General features: G+C 37.8%; 1 protein-coding gene across 1 annotated transcript; it reads right to left on the reverse strand.

Annotated features, from left to right (window-relative positions):
- Positions 1-2,293: 2,293 nt before the first annotated feature.
- Positions 2,294-16,234, reverse strand: LOC122077595 (mitogen-activated protein kinase homolog MMK2). Its single transcript, XM_042643566.1, has 6 exons — positions 15,401-16,234; positions 12,915-13,044; positions 7,084-7,221; positions 4,440-4,772; positions 3,008-3,191; positions 2,294-2,897 (listed from the first exon to the last, which is right to left on the reverse strand). Exons 1-6 carry the CDS (start codon positions 15,565-15,567, stop codon positions 2,725-2,727), a joined length of 1,125 nt encoding a protein of 374 aa, XP_042499500.1. The 5' UTR covers positions 15,568-16,234; the 3' UTR covers positions 2,294-2,724.
- Between the last annotated feature and the right edge of the window lie 153 nt (positions 16,235-16,387).

The raw sequence follows: 16,387 nt of genomic DNA on the forward strand, positions 1-16,387 counted from the left end.
AGTGCATTCCAGATCATGCATGCACAATCATATGTATTGTACACATTGTACAAGTCAATGAACAGTACATTGAGTATGCGATTTTTACATTGAAAATCGACTTGAGTCCAAGCCAACCGATTGGCTTCCGTAACTGGGTCTTCAAATTGAGGGGTTTGGGATCTATTAGAGCAAAAGCCACTCCCAATTGACTGAGAGAAAAGAATACCATTTGCTTCCACCGTTTGAAATTGGTCCCATCAAATGGTTCAATCTTCTCAAAATCAGAGGTTATCCTCAAGTTTCCCATTGGTGGTACAAGGGAATCAGCAGTAAGAGACGCACTAGCCATGGGTGTAATTGGTTATGGAAGAATAGTTCTGTCATCAATCAGAATAGTAGGGTCAGATGGGGTTATGCCTTGAGTATCCTTGTTGGCAGGTCGGATGGGGTTATGCCTCAAGTATCCTTGTTGGCAGTATCCTTATCAGCCATGTCTTATAACAGTATCAGAAAAAAATTTTAGACCTTAAGATTGTTAGAAAATGGTACCCGTATAAGACCACTGTATAGATGGCAGTATTCCAATAATGTAGCAGAAGAACCTTTGATGCAGTGACGTTGAAGTAAGCGAACCAAGGTGGGTTGAGTCGTATTAGAAAACACTCTCTTTAAGGTCTGAAATGCCCCCTATATCAGTACAATAGGGGATTCTTACGTTTTACCTCCAAGATAAAGCAATCCTGTAATCTCTGTCTGATTGTACAAAGACTCTGATTCTTAGAGAGGGAAAGGTTAGACTCTGATCCTCAGGGGATACTATGTTGGTTGGCAGATTTCACCAAAAAGAAATTAGCTTGGCGGAACCCACAAAGAGTGTTACAGGAAAAGCCAAATAGGCCCTAGTCCCTATTTCTACTAGGGTGACAGCCCCGCCTAAATAACAAGACTTCTTGCCTGGTGGAATTAGGAACAGGTCTTCTTGCACTTGCATTCTTCCGCCATGGAATGATGGAATATTATATAATTAGAGTACGAAAGCGTGGTTTTTCAACGTATAAAGCTACAAAGCTCATGATGAGTGATGACCCAAGTGGAGATACCTGTGGTAAAATCTGTATCCATTGACACGGAAAAGGAAGGTTAAAAGAAGGAAGAAGAAGAAGAAATATTATCATAGCCCCTGTGGGGCAGCAACTTGCCTTCACATCATGTGTGGGGCATCTCTGCAACTCTGCGTATATATTTGTATGAGACAGAAGGAAAAGTCGAACAAAACTTGTAAATTTGAAAATTTCCATCTGAGAGAGAAAAGAGAGGAGTCAACAGCCACAACAGGTATTGCCTGTACTGGAAGTTCAATGGTCTGGGTTAGGCTTGGAGCGTTGGATTTCACAGAAAAAGGAAGTAAAGAACCTCTGGTCTGCCCCAACCTTATAGTCCACCCAGACTAAAGTCAAAACTCATCTTAGGCTGATCTTGTGGTGGATTATTTTGATCCTTAATGGAACTTGCAATAGGTAGGCCTTAGTCATCAATGGTGGATTCCTGAAACCAGTCCATTGCCACACCCATTGTTCAATAAGGTGACTAATTTTTCCCCTGCAATCTTCAAGTCCATTACCACACCAAAGAAGCTCATATGCTCAGCAAAAGATATCCACCAAGTGGCATATCAGATGGGCCCAAATTATGTGTATAAGTAAATCGTAGATTTCTTAGGGTTTAGAGTTTAAAGGTTTAGGTTGTAGGGGTTATGAGTTAGGAGGGTGCACACTGCACATCAAGACATGGAATTTAAAAAAAAATTATACATATATATTAGAAATAAGACATGATTTGTTTTAACTCTAAAATTTGACATGCAATTAATCCAAGCCTTACCCTATCTAGCAATTGGAATTGCCACATTATCATATCACATGGTAGTACTAGATTAAATGGAGACGAAATTCCGCCCCCCCCCTCCCCGGGGTTACGTATGATTCTTATGTGTACCTTATGCCTGATTATGCATGAGGAATGGGTGACAATCAATTTGTTACTTATTAAGGGTACAGTAGCCCAAGCTTAAGCTAGGCTAAGGAGGACCAAGCTTTTGATTGCCATTGTCCATGTGAAATGACAAGATTCATCCTCATTGAAAATAGAAATAAATTTCCCTTTATTAATTGTCCTTTTTTCATTACAAGGAATTATGCATACGATTCCAATAGTTCCTCATAGTGCTACCTGTATCATCGAACTTGCAACAGCAGCAGATCATACAAAGCTCCTGGTTCCAAGACAAGGAAAGGCCAAAGAGAGAGATGGATGATCTTAATCCATGAAGTACATCAAAGCAATTTCTTGGATTCACACATTTTTATTACAAATGGATAGATCAGAATCAATGCACCTTAAAGATTACACATAATCTCTTCTACAGAATTCTAAAATCAAAAGCTCCCCCTGGCTCTAGATATTAATGGGTCTGAACAGCTCCACCAACATGGTCTAGAGCTCAAGAAAAAGGCCTTCACTGTCATGCATGTAGGGTATTGATATTCTGATAAACCCTGACCCTGCAAAAAGGTTTGTGCCAATTTCCTTCTATGAGCTCTATGTTACAGGCTTCTTACCCTCAATGACAACTTGTTTAGTGACTGGCAGTATCTATAGAAGGGGTTAGGGTAGGTGAGTTTCAGGAAACTGATTACCCAATATCTTTTTACATTATAAGCTATAAATAGCAACAGCAATTCCCTAATGAATTGGGTCAGGATTGAACTTCACAGATTCCCTCCAGATGAGCTCCTTAATATTCTCCTCAGTGAATGATGGTCGCTCGAAATCAAAAGAGAAAGGTCTAGTACAAACAGGCTCATCATTGATATCATGAAGAGATGACAAATATGAGTGACGCAATGCCTCATCAACTGCAGACAACCCATATGAAGAAAGAACCACAATCAAGGAAACTGAACTACAAATAAAAATAAAAAAGGCTAGGTCTCAGACACGTGCAAAAAGTAAACATCTGTCGTACCTGTAATGCGTTTGTTTGGATCAAACACAAGCATTTTCTCTAGCAAATCAACAGCCCCAGGAGACATACTGGGGAATCTAGCTGAGAGCTGTTGCCTTGGGTACTGCGGAAGCTGCCTAACATATCTCCTTGCATTGTCACTTCTGAGGAACCCAAGGCTGGAGTCGTCTGGTGAACCTAGTAGCTTTTTAAAAGAGAAGGAAAAGAATGCAAAGCTAGTTAGACTCAATGTTAACCTCATGATAAGCCTACAGCTTTGATTTCACCATTGCTCACTTTCTGTTAGAAACTAGAGGTAAGAACTAGCAAGAAACGGAAACTCAAAGAAGATCACATTAGTTAAAAAATTATAAAAACAAAGCATAGATAAAAGAAAGAGAATAGAGGCAAAGTGAAAGCTGGTCATTCAACTAAAGTGGCTTCACCAACTCTTCCGAATGGACAGTAGAAATATTTTTTTTTGGGTCAAAAGTAGAGATACAATTATACCTTCACCTACTCTCCCCCCACCCCCACCCTTTTCTGGTTCATTTGTTTTTTTGTCATTTTTTTGGCTTATGTTAGGTTATCTTGAATAACATTCCTGGGCATATAAAATCCCAAAATTGACTCCAAATAAACCCCAACCATTGCCCGCCAGAAATTGCAGGCCTGTGACCATTGTTCCTTCCTCTCACACGTGATTCTGGATTTTTATGACATTTTTACTCTTTTGTTGGTGGATTTTCCGTATATTCTATGAATATAAATTTATATTATTATATTATATTTATTTAAAAAAAAAAGGCATAACTCAATGTGACCCGTCGTTTACTCGTCCGAGTCAATAGGTTTAGGCTAAGGTGAGTTGAGTCGAAAAAAACTGGTTTTCTAACAATGGCTTAAACAAGATTTGTCAAGACTTAATTGAATTGAGTTGACATCTCAATAGTAACTAGACTAGAAACAGCAGCAAAAGGTAATAAAAAAATTCGGGTTAAACAACAGGGATGAACGAACTAGTGTAAGAAACAGGAGCAGCACCTTAAGTGGCACATTCTTGCGACTACACTGAGAATAATTAATACTTTATTTTCTTAGGCCCTGTTTGTTTGATGGATAAAAGTGGAAAGGTAAAACGGGTGGGAAACTTGTACTTGTTTCCCACAAACTACAATATGAGTGTTTGCATGAGTGGGAAACTTACCAGACAAGTTCATCCATCCTCAAAAGTTTCCCACCCCTTTTTATCCGTCAAACAAATGGGGCCTTAAAAGGATAATCATAGTTTATTATGAAGGGGACATCGGTGGAACATTATTGATAAGCATGAAACTTGTACTTCATTTTCATGAAGGAAAAGCATAATTTTTTAGGGGATATATTGGATCATAGAAAACAAGCAGCAAAGGGCACTCTTAGATTAATCAAAAACTGAATGTTTCAGTCATACCTCTGTGATGAGCCTCAACTGATGAACATAATCTCTGCCAGGAAAAAGGGGTTCACGGGTCATGATTTCACCTAGAATACAACCCACTGACCAAACATCGATAGCAGCAGTATACTCTGAGCAATTTAGGAGCAATTCTGGTGCCCGGTACCATCTAGTAACAACATACTCAGTCATGAAATCTGTTTCAGAAGTTGTCCTTGCCAATCCAAAGTCCCCAATCTTAAGGTCACAATTTGCATTTAAGAACAAATTGCTGGGCTTAAGATCACGGTGCAATACATTTGCTGAGTGTACATACTTCAGTCCTCGTAATAACTGATACAAGAAATACTGCAAAAGTTGTATTCAGATATCAATATCATGCATCGATACCCAAGCAAGTCAATGACATTAAAATCATATCAGGAATATGTAAACTATTTCTGGGGGCAATCAAACAACACAGAATTCATTGTGCCATTCTCCTCTTGGTAGATTGTCAAAACTAGAAAGGATGCTTTCTATCTTCTCTCACACCTCTTCAGCAGACCCACTATCCTCTTGTTAGGTGATCTAAATAGAAGTTTCAATGTCAAGGACAAAACAAATAGAGGATCCACTTCAGTTATATGTTCATGGTTGGTTCTTTTTTTTTGTCTCATAATGTGCATACTCAAAAAGTTCAACGGAGTGTGTTGATGTGTGGCGATGGATGGTGTGTCTACTTGCTATCCAAGAACTAGCCATAGACCTTACAGCCATCATGTATGTGTTGAAGACTAGATTTTCATTTATTCTAATTCCCACACCTGTATTGCTTGGATGGATTGTGTACTTATTGGCTGGAGTTTGCAGGTTTACATGTATATAACAGCAGTTCTGTGAATTGTGGTAGTGAAGTCAAAGATTGCCAATGTCAGAATCAGACTAGTGTTCAAGTATTATGTGAGAGTGGTGGGGAGAAATTCTGTCACATGGAGATACAAAAAGCACTCAGGAGTTGCAAGGTCTAGTAACAAGGCAGGTTTCAGAGCTATGGCTAATGGCCCCAAAGTTGTTACTGCAACAAAGCTTCTTTAGTGATGTTGTTGGGATAAGGCTGAGTTGTGTTGTTGTTGTTGTGTTGAAAGCTGCTTTAGTATTCACTTATTCACTCCTAATCCACATGCAACATGAAAGTACCAAGGAGTATTGGATACTGTTTCAGTCCTTCTATTGCAGACTGTCCATGTTTTGGGGGTGATCTTGGCCACCATTTCCTCTCTTGAGTTGTATGTTGTATCTATATCTGTAGAAGGAAAATTGGAGTTGATAGGCACTTGATCAATGAGACCTGAACTCTATGCATGTTTACACGCCAGCTCGCTGATATCATGCCTAAGGCACTGTCTCAAGAGCATTTGTTGGGAATCCTTAAGATGTAAAGAGCACTTCTGTCATTAGCTATACTGGGCTTATGACAGTGGTCTAAATACCATGGGTCCATATTTTCTCCCATTCAAGATATTGATGCTAGGAAGGAGAGGGGGACCCTCCAATCTAATGCCCATTCTCTACTGCAGACTCTCATGCACTAGACTACTTATCATCTACAACCCCTTGCACACTATAATGCACTAACATTCACTTTCCCAAGTTTTATAATCTGGTTTCCTTTTATTGTGGCAAACTCTGAAGGCAACTCGTCCTCCTACACTTGACCTTGTTCTTGCTCTGGCACTGTAACTGACACTGACTGACCACGAGCTTGAAATTGAACCTACCAATGCCGGATAAGATTTGAGAACAGGAGAGGACAGCCACAGCCCATCCAATGATCGAATTGGGATCACCCACCCTTCCGATATGATTTACCAATGGAAGCAAGTGACCAAATGAAAAAAGAGGGAAGGACCTTATATATTTTATTTATTTCATTCTTTGATTTCCTCATTATTTTACGTTAATATTCCCATGAGACATATCCTGAACATAATAATGTTCTTTCACAATATATGTGCTAGTTATTTTAAAATAAGTATTCTTCAATTTTATAAATTTTGACAAGAATAAATTATCTGAACTTTCCAAGTGAAAGAAGATATTTATGATTTCCCCAACTTTTCTTGTCTCTCATCCAAAAATATTCACCAAGGGATCTAATGCAAATATGCCATAAATTGATATATCAAATGCATGCATTTAGGCTTGACATTATAACTTAATTACTTTTTTTTTTTTTCTTTTTTGTCTCTGTGTGTATGTGTGTGTGTGTGTGTGTGTGTGTCAAACATTCTCTAAAACTCTTTGGCCATCTCAGTTAACAATTAACAGGTCACAGGAATCTTCATAAGCATTCAGTCATTTCACTACATTGATTGTGGACTTCCTCTGGAAGCACAGAGATGTATATCAATATAAAATGCCCAATATATTTTTCCCCCATCTAAGACTATTACGATCAACTAATAATACCATAGAAATTGGGACACTCTATTAACCAGTAATACATAAATAAAGAGCAAGTGCATGAACTCATTAAAGATTTTGGTAATTCCAGTTACTCCTTATTACGTTCACAGATGGTTGGGAAGCACAATCTACATTAGCTATGAATATTGGAACAACTAACAGTCTTGACATGATAAACTTCACTCTGAAATGTCACAACATAATGCCAAACCTGACAATGATCATCCGCCAATGTTTGGTTGGAGCGAATTATCTGATGAAGATCAGTGTCCATTAATTCATAAACAATGTAAACATCGTTGAAGTTCTCTCTTTTTGGAGGTCGAATAATGTCTTTGATGGCAATAATCTGTCACGGTTAAGAACTGAGCAGTCAGGCCATTGAAATACTGCATGACTAGCAAGAACCACTTTCGAATTTCTAACTAAAACAAAAACAGGGCAAAGAAAAGAAATACGTCTAAAAAAGAACAGTGTGATGATTCTACATTTAAAGAGAGAGAGAGAGAGAGTGATCTTCTCCCTCAAAATTTGATACAGCAAATTGTCAAGGTCTCCTCCTACCAAGTGAAACTGAATTCAATTGGTTATAGGGCAACCCTAAGCATTTCAGGCTTATTTCACAATAACAAAGAGTCATATCATCCTTCCTTAGGAAGGCAATTTGAAAAGTTACAACGCTTTGGCAATACCCAATGGTTTAGAACTATCTAAAAGACATTTCTCCCGAAATTTTCTTTGGAAGGAATTCTTCTGAATCACCTGGTTTGCTAATAAGAGTTTCAGACGCCCTCTACATTATTCAAAGAGATATACTGTCATGGATTTTCATATGAACATATTGCTCTCTTGAGTTCCCAGCTAAGTAAAAAATTCAACATACAGTTTGAAGGGTTTTTAGAAAAGAGCTCTGCTATGAGATGTAACCAAGGTTCACTACTTTGGATTTCAACCCCTGCCACAACTGATATATTTCGGCAAAATGACCAAAATCCCATCAAAATTTGGTCAATTTCGGTGAAGAAATAGAAATGACCATTTCGGTGCCCAAAAAGTGGAATTTTGCCTTGGAACTTCAGGAAGTGCCTATTTAAGAATTGTTTGCTACAATTTCACCTAAAAGCTCAAACCGTTAGGGAAGGGCAGCGTCAATGTAAATACATCAACACTCCCCTGCAAGTGCAGCCAAGATCCTATGGTCCTTGCATATGGAGCTCATATAGCATTTCCTTCGTGCGGCACCAAGGGAGAAGAAATGTTAGGAACACTTCCTAGGATTCAAACACTTAACCCTCCCTACTTTGATACCATGTTCGCTACGGTTTCACATAAAAGCTCAAACTGTAAGGGAAGGGCAGCATCAATTTATACATCAACAAGAATGATTACACATGTTTAAATTATTATTGGGGGAATAGCTTCATACCCTAGGTTGCTAGTGTGCATGGTTACAGGTTTCGGTTTCAAACATGGTTTCAACCACGCTCAAAACTGAAATATTTCGACCAAAACTGAAATTTCAGTCATAACCTATACACTTTTTTTACAAGTTTCAATGATTTTCGATGGCCAAATTAGGTCCTAAAACTTCTAGGAAACCCTATTTTATGCCCTCTAAACATAGTGGAACACTTAGATTTCAAAAACTCACACCCAAAATGGTAGTTTGACTTCGAACCCTAGGTTCGTAGTGTACACCGTATACATTCTCTAATATAGTCTATTCCACACAATGTTTAACACCGGAACACAAATAGTTCAAGTAAAACAACTTAAATATGCATTAGGAATGAAGACATCAAATTATAAACCATTTCATAGACCATTCACGGTTCGTCACAAAGAGTCAAATATATTAGAGTCAACAATACAAGCAACAAGTCAACCCTATGCCATCCTAGAGTCCTAGACCCCTACCACAACAAGTTTTGGACAAGATCTAAACCACTAGAATATTGTTGCTGCAGAATCAAGTTATCCTCCAATTGTATCACAAAAGCTGGCCATGTCATAGTATTGCGGGAGAAACGTTCAAAGTTATACACAAAAGCCCCAAATGGAATCGTCAACATACTGAAGGTACCCTAACATAGGGTATATATCTCTAAACCGTGAGGAACTCAATCAAGAGCCGCTGCTATTGGATGGTGCATGTAGATCGGGCTACGGTGTGTAACATATAAAAAATAGAATGACAAACAGCGCAGCAAATCATTGCTTTCACTGTATTCTTTTACTGCCCAAGTTGTGACACCCAAGAATACAAAAAGTGTAACGAACCCACCTGGGAGATCAATGTGGTGTCCCCATTAAGAATACGGCAAGTACCAGGGGGTTTGGGAGATCGGTGAGGGTGTGCAAACTTTAGTCCCACATCGCCTAAGGGGAGATTGCTGGGCTAGTTGATAACTTCTAGCCTCCTTAACATGATACAACACGTTTTAAAGCCTTGAGGCCCATGGGCCAAAGATGACAATATTGTGCCAAGGTTAATGGGGCCGGGGCGTTACAGAAGTTCTTGTTTCAACCTTGTACAATAGTGACTTGGCCAAGAAAGCATAAAAAATGGGTTTTCCAAGCTTCACTGGAGAAACCTATTGAAATGAGTGAAACAGGTCAAAATTTTGACCAATTTTGTGCATCTTTCAGAGAAATGAAACTTGGCCAAAATTTCAGAGAAATGAAACTCTGAACCGAAATATGACTGAAACCTCAAAATTTCAATATGTACATCTTTAAGAATCTTGTGTGGTTTCATTTTGAGTCTTTGCAAAATCATAATATTTTGTAAAACTTCACGAAATATCTGTGAAACTTGGAACCATGCTAGTGTGTACCGTAGCCTACTATATCCTTTCCCTCATATAACCTATTATACACATAATTTACTCCTATAATACACAATATTCAAACAATTGAAATATGCATTAGGAATGAAGAACCATAAAATTGGAAAAAATTCCACAATGGGAAATTATTTAACATTACAAATTCACAATACACTGCCAAAACGTATCATAGCTCAAGTGAAGAGTATCTAGTTTGCCAAATGAGAAAGCCCATTCATGATTAATGAAGACTCTATCCAGTCTCGCCCAAATACAGCTTAGGCCAGCCTGGTTATTACACCATGTAAAACGGGAACCAGAGAAAGCAGCATCCACAACTCCGAGGTTGTTAACACACAAGATGAAGTCATCCATAGCAGCTCTATCAGGGGGGCGATCATCTATCCGAGACTAAGGCTACCGCTACCTTAGATCCAAGCCTTTCTTTGAACCATGGCTACCTTACTACTACTACTAAAAGCCCTGAGTATAAATAAAGAAAAAAAAATTCTTATCCAATTCAAATTCCAAAACAACTGGATGAAAATCTCATATGCCTTTCATAAGTGTAATAAATTACAAGTTTACCACCATAGAACTCAATACCACATACTATTATAGGGGACGTCAAATCACTACATGCCTCTAGGTCCGATGAAAACTATTGCTCGTAATTGATGACAATAGCCATCAATGTCATCCTCTGCTTAAAGAAGCGCTCGAAGTCTATCACGATAGCCCTATAGGTGGTATCGTCAACCTATGCAAGATTAACCTAGGGTATAGATTACTGGGTTGTGAAGAAGCATATGTCAACCCACTGTAACTACTTGGTATAGTGCGTATATATAATTGGGAGGCTGGGTATGAGAAGATGCTCCCCACAAAAGTGGTCCACTTCGTTATCGACCGCCATGCTTAGTGGGGAATGAAGAGCAACCACTATAATGGCCATATACACCATACCCACCATATCTACTGTAATCGGAATTGGAGCTATCTTTTGCGAAGGAGGGTGCATGCCATTGCCCATATCCACTAATCTCCTCTATACTTAGGCCAAGAGTGCCAAACAAGCTTGTGATGTCTACATCCATGATATCTTCCTCCTCATCTACTCTGAACAGATAACATAGATCTTTAGAATAACTTCTATGAGTAGGAAAGGCATGTGCACTATGGTTGACATCCTGTTTGGCATGATCAAGCAGAGTCTACCCTATGAATTGGATGGGCTCATTGGTCAGATCATATCGTAAATCTTCCTTTCCCCTCACTCCTAGATATCATACCCATCTACGAGTGGATCACTCCCATCATCATCATCATTATCACCAAACACTATTATGATCAAATGGGGATGTTGTCAAACCTTTGGGGCCACAAATTTGATTTGGGGATTCCATTCCTACATTTGAAAAAAAAAAAAAATGATTCTAACCCAGCAAATTTCATATTGTTTCGATCATTAAACCTCCACAAATCTCGGATTGAAATGTTTAACTTGCAAAATTGAGGTAAGTTCAAAACTTAACTTTTTTTGCTCAAATTTTGCATTTTAACTCTGATTTTTTGCTATGGATCAATAGATTAAGGAAAATGAACATGATTTATTCTATCAAACTTGTTTCTTTGCATGAACCGGCCGACTTATTTGTGATTTATTGACCATTTCCATGTGTATCTTAGCATATCTTGGCTCACTCTGATCGATATGATACGTCTCTTAAAATCATCCTTCCGACACTCGATATCGGTACTTAAATCCTTGGGAATCCTTGGGAACAAATGCAATACTTCAAGCATCAAATACAAGTATATACTTTCAATGCCAAAAGCTTCAGTCATTAAATTCCTTCAAATTAAAAGAACAAGCAGAAAGAGGTATACCATAATTATACCTCAAGAAAAAGCACATAAATACTAACTATGAAAGTCTCATATATTACAAATTTACACAGATGGAGCTTCTATATTGATAGCACAAGCAGTAGTCATAAAAGTTAAATAAAGATGATAATTACAAATTTTTTCAGAACTTAAATTGATGCTTGAATATTTGATCATCTCACTCACACATCAAACGCCCTATCGGCAAAGGAAGAAACATGTCTCATCTGATCTAGAAAGAAGAGATTCATTGAGCAAACACTGAACAAAAGAATCTACAAGCAGGAAGTGGCAGATTACAGGGCACTTCTAGGCATTGCTTAAGCTTATTCCTTTCGGTAAGCATACATGGCATGGTTAAACACTAATCTTAAGAGTTTGTTTTTGCAAATCATGTGGATTGAAATAGCTTAGGAAAACTATTGATAGAGAGAGAGAGAGAGAGAGGTTATGGGGATAGTTTGGTCATTTGGAAATACTAATGAAACAGTCCATTTTTTAGAATGATCTGCAAAAGAGATTACGTGAACATGCCAAATCTAGCTTCTTGCAAAAACAAGAAGCAATAGCAAGGTTTCCCAATGCTTTTGCTTTACCCAAGAATGCGTCTTAAAAGTTATCAAAATTCAAAAATCAGTAAGCTGTTAGATAATGAAAATCCAAAAAGCTCCTCCCCAAAAAAAATTTTGACTGTTTTGAGCAACAAATTAAAAAATGAAACTCAAATATGCTGAAAACTTGCTTAGTAATTTCTGATCTATGGAAACACTGGACAAGGCATTCTAGTCTTCAAAAACTAGGGAAGAAAAGCGATATAAAACAATGACATGATAATCTCCTTCGCATGAAAAATCTAAATTTATCTGCTTTTACTTCCATAGATAAACTGGATAGAACTTGACACATTGAGGACAAAAAAAAGAGAGGATCCACTTAAGCTATCTACCCATGGTTACTGGTTTTTTAAGTTATTGTCTCATAACAAGCATACACAGAGTTTGGAAATGAAGTGGAGTGTGTTGATAACATGATGTATGGCAATGGATGGTCTGCCAAACTTTCTATTGGAGAACTAGCTTTAGAGCTTACTGCCAGTATGTGTGTTCAAGACCAGAATTTCAGGAAGGGACCTCAACTTGCCTGGTTTGGCTGATGGATCACCTAGTTTAGACATATTTAACACAAAGTTGTCAAGCAAAGGACCAAGTGTTATAGAGATCTAATTTCCAAGCCCTCCTAGTGTCCCAGCCTGGTTGAGCAAAGCCAGTTCTGCTTTCAAAAACTATGGTTAGCATTAAAAGAATTAATGATAATGAACTCTTACATTTTCATGATCCAAGTGGCGAAGAAGCTTAATTTCTCTTAATGTCCTTTTGGCATCAATTCTGTTGTCAAAGGCGTTACCAATCTTCTTAATTGCGACCTCTTCACGTGTCTCTGAATTCACGGCAGCACTGGAGGAACAGAAAGTTTAGATTAATCCTTTCCCATTGAACTTGTGCAGCACAAATAAAAAACTAATACATCTCTCTGAATATCTTAAAATTAACATGCCAACCACCTAAGCAATTATCTTAATCTAACAATTTTAAACAAGGGCATCTTGCAAAACCAAAAGATTAATAAGACTTACGAACAAATATTCTATATGAAGATTAGATTAGACACATGGAAGAAAGAAACAGCCTTGGAGTTTTTCCAAGCACAACTAGTCATCTAATTGGATGTTCTTCAGTGGGCAATGTGGAGATCTAAATCCAAGCAAGAAGCAAAGTAATAATCCAAAAATAATTTCAACCAACAACAAAACATTCAAATAGTTTTGTAAAGAGAAGAGAAGAGAAAAGAGAGAGAGACGATGAGAAACTTGGGAGTCCCAATCAATTAGATTGGGGCTGCCCAACTTCATTCATTATATAGACTGACAATTACATAGTCCTATCAGGAATAGGAAAACACAAAAAAGGAAATAAAACTAACTCCTTACTTCTAATCTTCTAAAATATCATAAGTAGACCAAAACACCCCTAAGGGGGAGTCATGGCTTGCACTAGACAGCTGGCCACGACGACTCCTCCTCACACCATACTTCTAACACCCCCCCTCAAGCTGGAGCATAGATGTTAATCATGCCCAGCTTGTTACAAATATAGTCCATAGGAATGGTTTCCCAGAACTTTGAAATCAAACAAAGATCTGCAGAAACAAGACTTCTTTTGAATGTAAACATCAGCCCTTACCAAAATAAATAAATAAAAATACAGATTATACTCAAAGTCAAAACAAAAAATCAAGACTGCTTCCCGGAAATATAATGAAATTAGGACAAAGCTTTCAAGTGCACAAAGAAGACAATAATCCAAAGTCTGCATCAAAGTGCAAGTAGTAGGCCTAAAATGAAATTGGAAGTGGTAGAGAGAAAAGATATGCATGGGTTAAAGTTGACAAGAAGTATGGCTTTGTATTGAGTTGAATGGCTAATAAGGACCCATGTAGCCAACCTCATTTAGTTGGGACAGCGCTTAGTTGAGTTGAGTTGAGTTGATTACCTTGCACTCAAGTTTAAAAGGAAAATACTTAAGGACCTTCAAACTTAAAAGACAAAGAAAGCCCTTCCGACAGGGAAAAGTATTTATGCATCTTCCATCTTTATTGTTCATGGTTAGCAAAGGGAAGCTATTGAGGAGCAAGTTTTCTCAAAAGCATAGAATAATATGTTTGATACAATTAATCAAGGTGAAATAAAAATAAATAAAAAATAATAAAAAGGAGAAAAAAAAATGATTCTAAAAAGTTCCAACATAATATTATAAGAATAATAAAACTGGATAGGAATATCTAGTGATTTTCCTAAAAACATGAGCAAAAGCATGTGTGGATGAGGATTCAAAGACATAATGGACCTAAGGTTGAAGGTTTAGTAGAAATTACGACAAGGAACAATCTTCAACCAACGAAAAGAACCTGACTAGCTCTTTCAAACTCCATAAGGAATTTATGCATTTAGAACACAAAGATTTTATGTATCATAGAGGAGCAGTAGGTTGTGAATATTGAAGGTAGGGCACAGCAAAGAAGGCTTACTTCAGAAAGAAAACGATCCAAACCAAAAGTTTCAAGAGCTAATGAAAATTTTAAGGCGCCATAGCCTGGGCTTCACCATCAAGCAAGTCCAAATTCTAATCTAAAGGCTAATTAACACCATATAATATAGAACCAGTCATTACTGAGGAGATCAAACATCTTTTTTATAAAAGGATCATCCACAACATCGTGAGAAAAAAGTCAACCCCATGACAAATCAACCTCTCTCTAAAAGTATATCAAAGTACCTGTAATATCTCTAAGCTTGGCAATAAGTATTCAACAGGTGATAAACTACATCAATTTGGCAATAAGTATTCGACAGATGATGCTAAACTACTAACAATTCTACCAAAAAAACAAAAAAACTACTATCAATTGGCATACTTATATTTCACCATGAAAATTGAAGATACGATTTGCAAAGATGCTTTTTTTCCAACTAAATAACATCATATCGTATTCCTACAATACTGACAAAGAATTTGACCAAATTCATGTAACCACAATCAGAGGCCCTCATGCATCTATGTAACTGCAACAAGTATTAAGCTTCCACCCTCTCAAATTGCCAAGTTTCTCAACACTATCTCCAAAATTCAACCCAAGCAAATTTTCAAACCAGAATAATCTTAACAGCCATAATACAGGAGTTGACAAGTATTAGATTCAGAAAAAAACAAGCGAGAAAGAGAAAACTTGAGAAATAACAAAAAAAAATCTTACCAGACAATGCCATAAGCACCTCTGCCGACGGGTCGCATCGGGGGGACGTACTTAGTAGGGAGCTCGAACAGATTCCCATAGATATTGTACTGAACGTAGCGGCCACCATGAGTGAGAACTCCTTTGATATTACCATCAGCTGAAGTGGAACTCGACTCCACAGACATGCTTGAAGGGCTTTAAGGCTTGAAGCTGAATCACCCCTATTCGAAAGTTCAGAACAGGGGCTTTTCAGATAAAGGGTTAAAAGGGAGGGAGCAAGAAGGATCACGAAGCAAAATTCAGCAGACGAGAGAGCTTCCACACAAATTTCGCAAAAGGGTGACAAGAAAATCTGAAACCCAAATTAGAGGAGTCTGTCCGTTCAGATTTCGCCACTTGGGAATTTGGTCTCTCGTCTTTCTTTCTTTCTTTCTTTGGCTTAGAAGAGTTTAGGCGCGACTTTCCATCTGGAAAAGTCTAAAGCTCCCTTTGAAAATCCGTGAACACTTTCTCCCCTTTCTGCTCTCTCTCTCTCTCTCTCTCTCTCTCTGTTTCTCTCGCTCGCTTGCTTCTATTCTGGGATTAGCAGACAAATCAAAGTCAAAAAAACGAAAATCCACGCGGTGCTTGGAGTCAAAAGTCGCATCCGTTTCTTCAATATTGACCTAAATATCCCACAGATACCTATAAGAAATTCCATTGAACCTGCAGGTCATTCATAATTCTTATTTCCAAATTGCTACCCAAAAAAACGTCCAACCCATGAAATTAATTAGAAATGGCCAAGTGGGTTTATTTTTTAATTTAAAATTTAAAGGAAAAAGGAGGGGAGTTTAACTTTAATCCTGATCCATTGCAGGACACGGAGTTCATCTGTATCAGTCTTCATTATGTAAAACTGTAACTTGTGTCAATCACCATAATTGATATCATGCAAATCATGTGAAGCTCAGTTTCTAATTTTGCCTCAGCTATAGACCAAAGCCCATTTCCAACAGAAAAAAA

Source organism: Macadamia integrifolia, chromosome 4 (assembly GCF_013358625.1).
Source record: "Macadamia integrifolia cultivar HAES 741 chromosome 4, SCU_Mint_v3, whole genome shotgun sequence".
Lineage (NCBI taxonomy): Eukaryota > Viridiplantae > Streptophyta > Magnoliopsida > Proteales > Proteaceae > Macadamia > Macadamia integrifolia.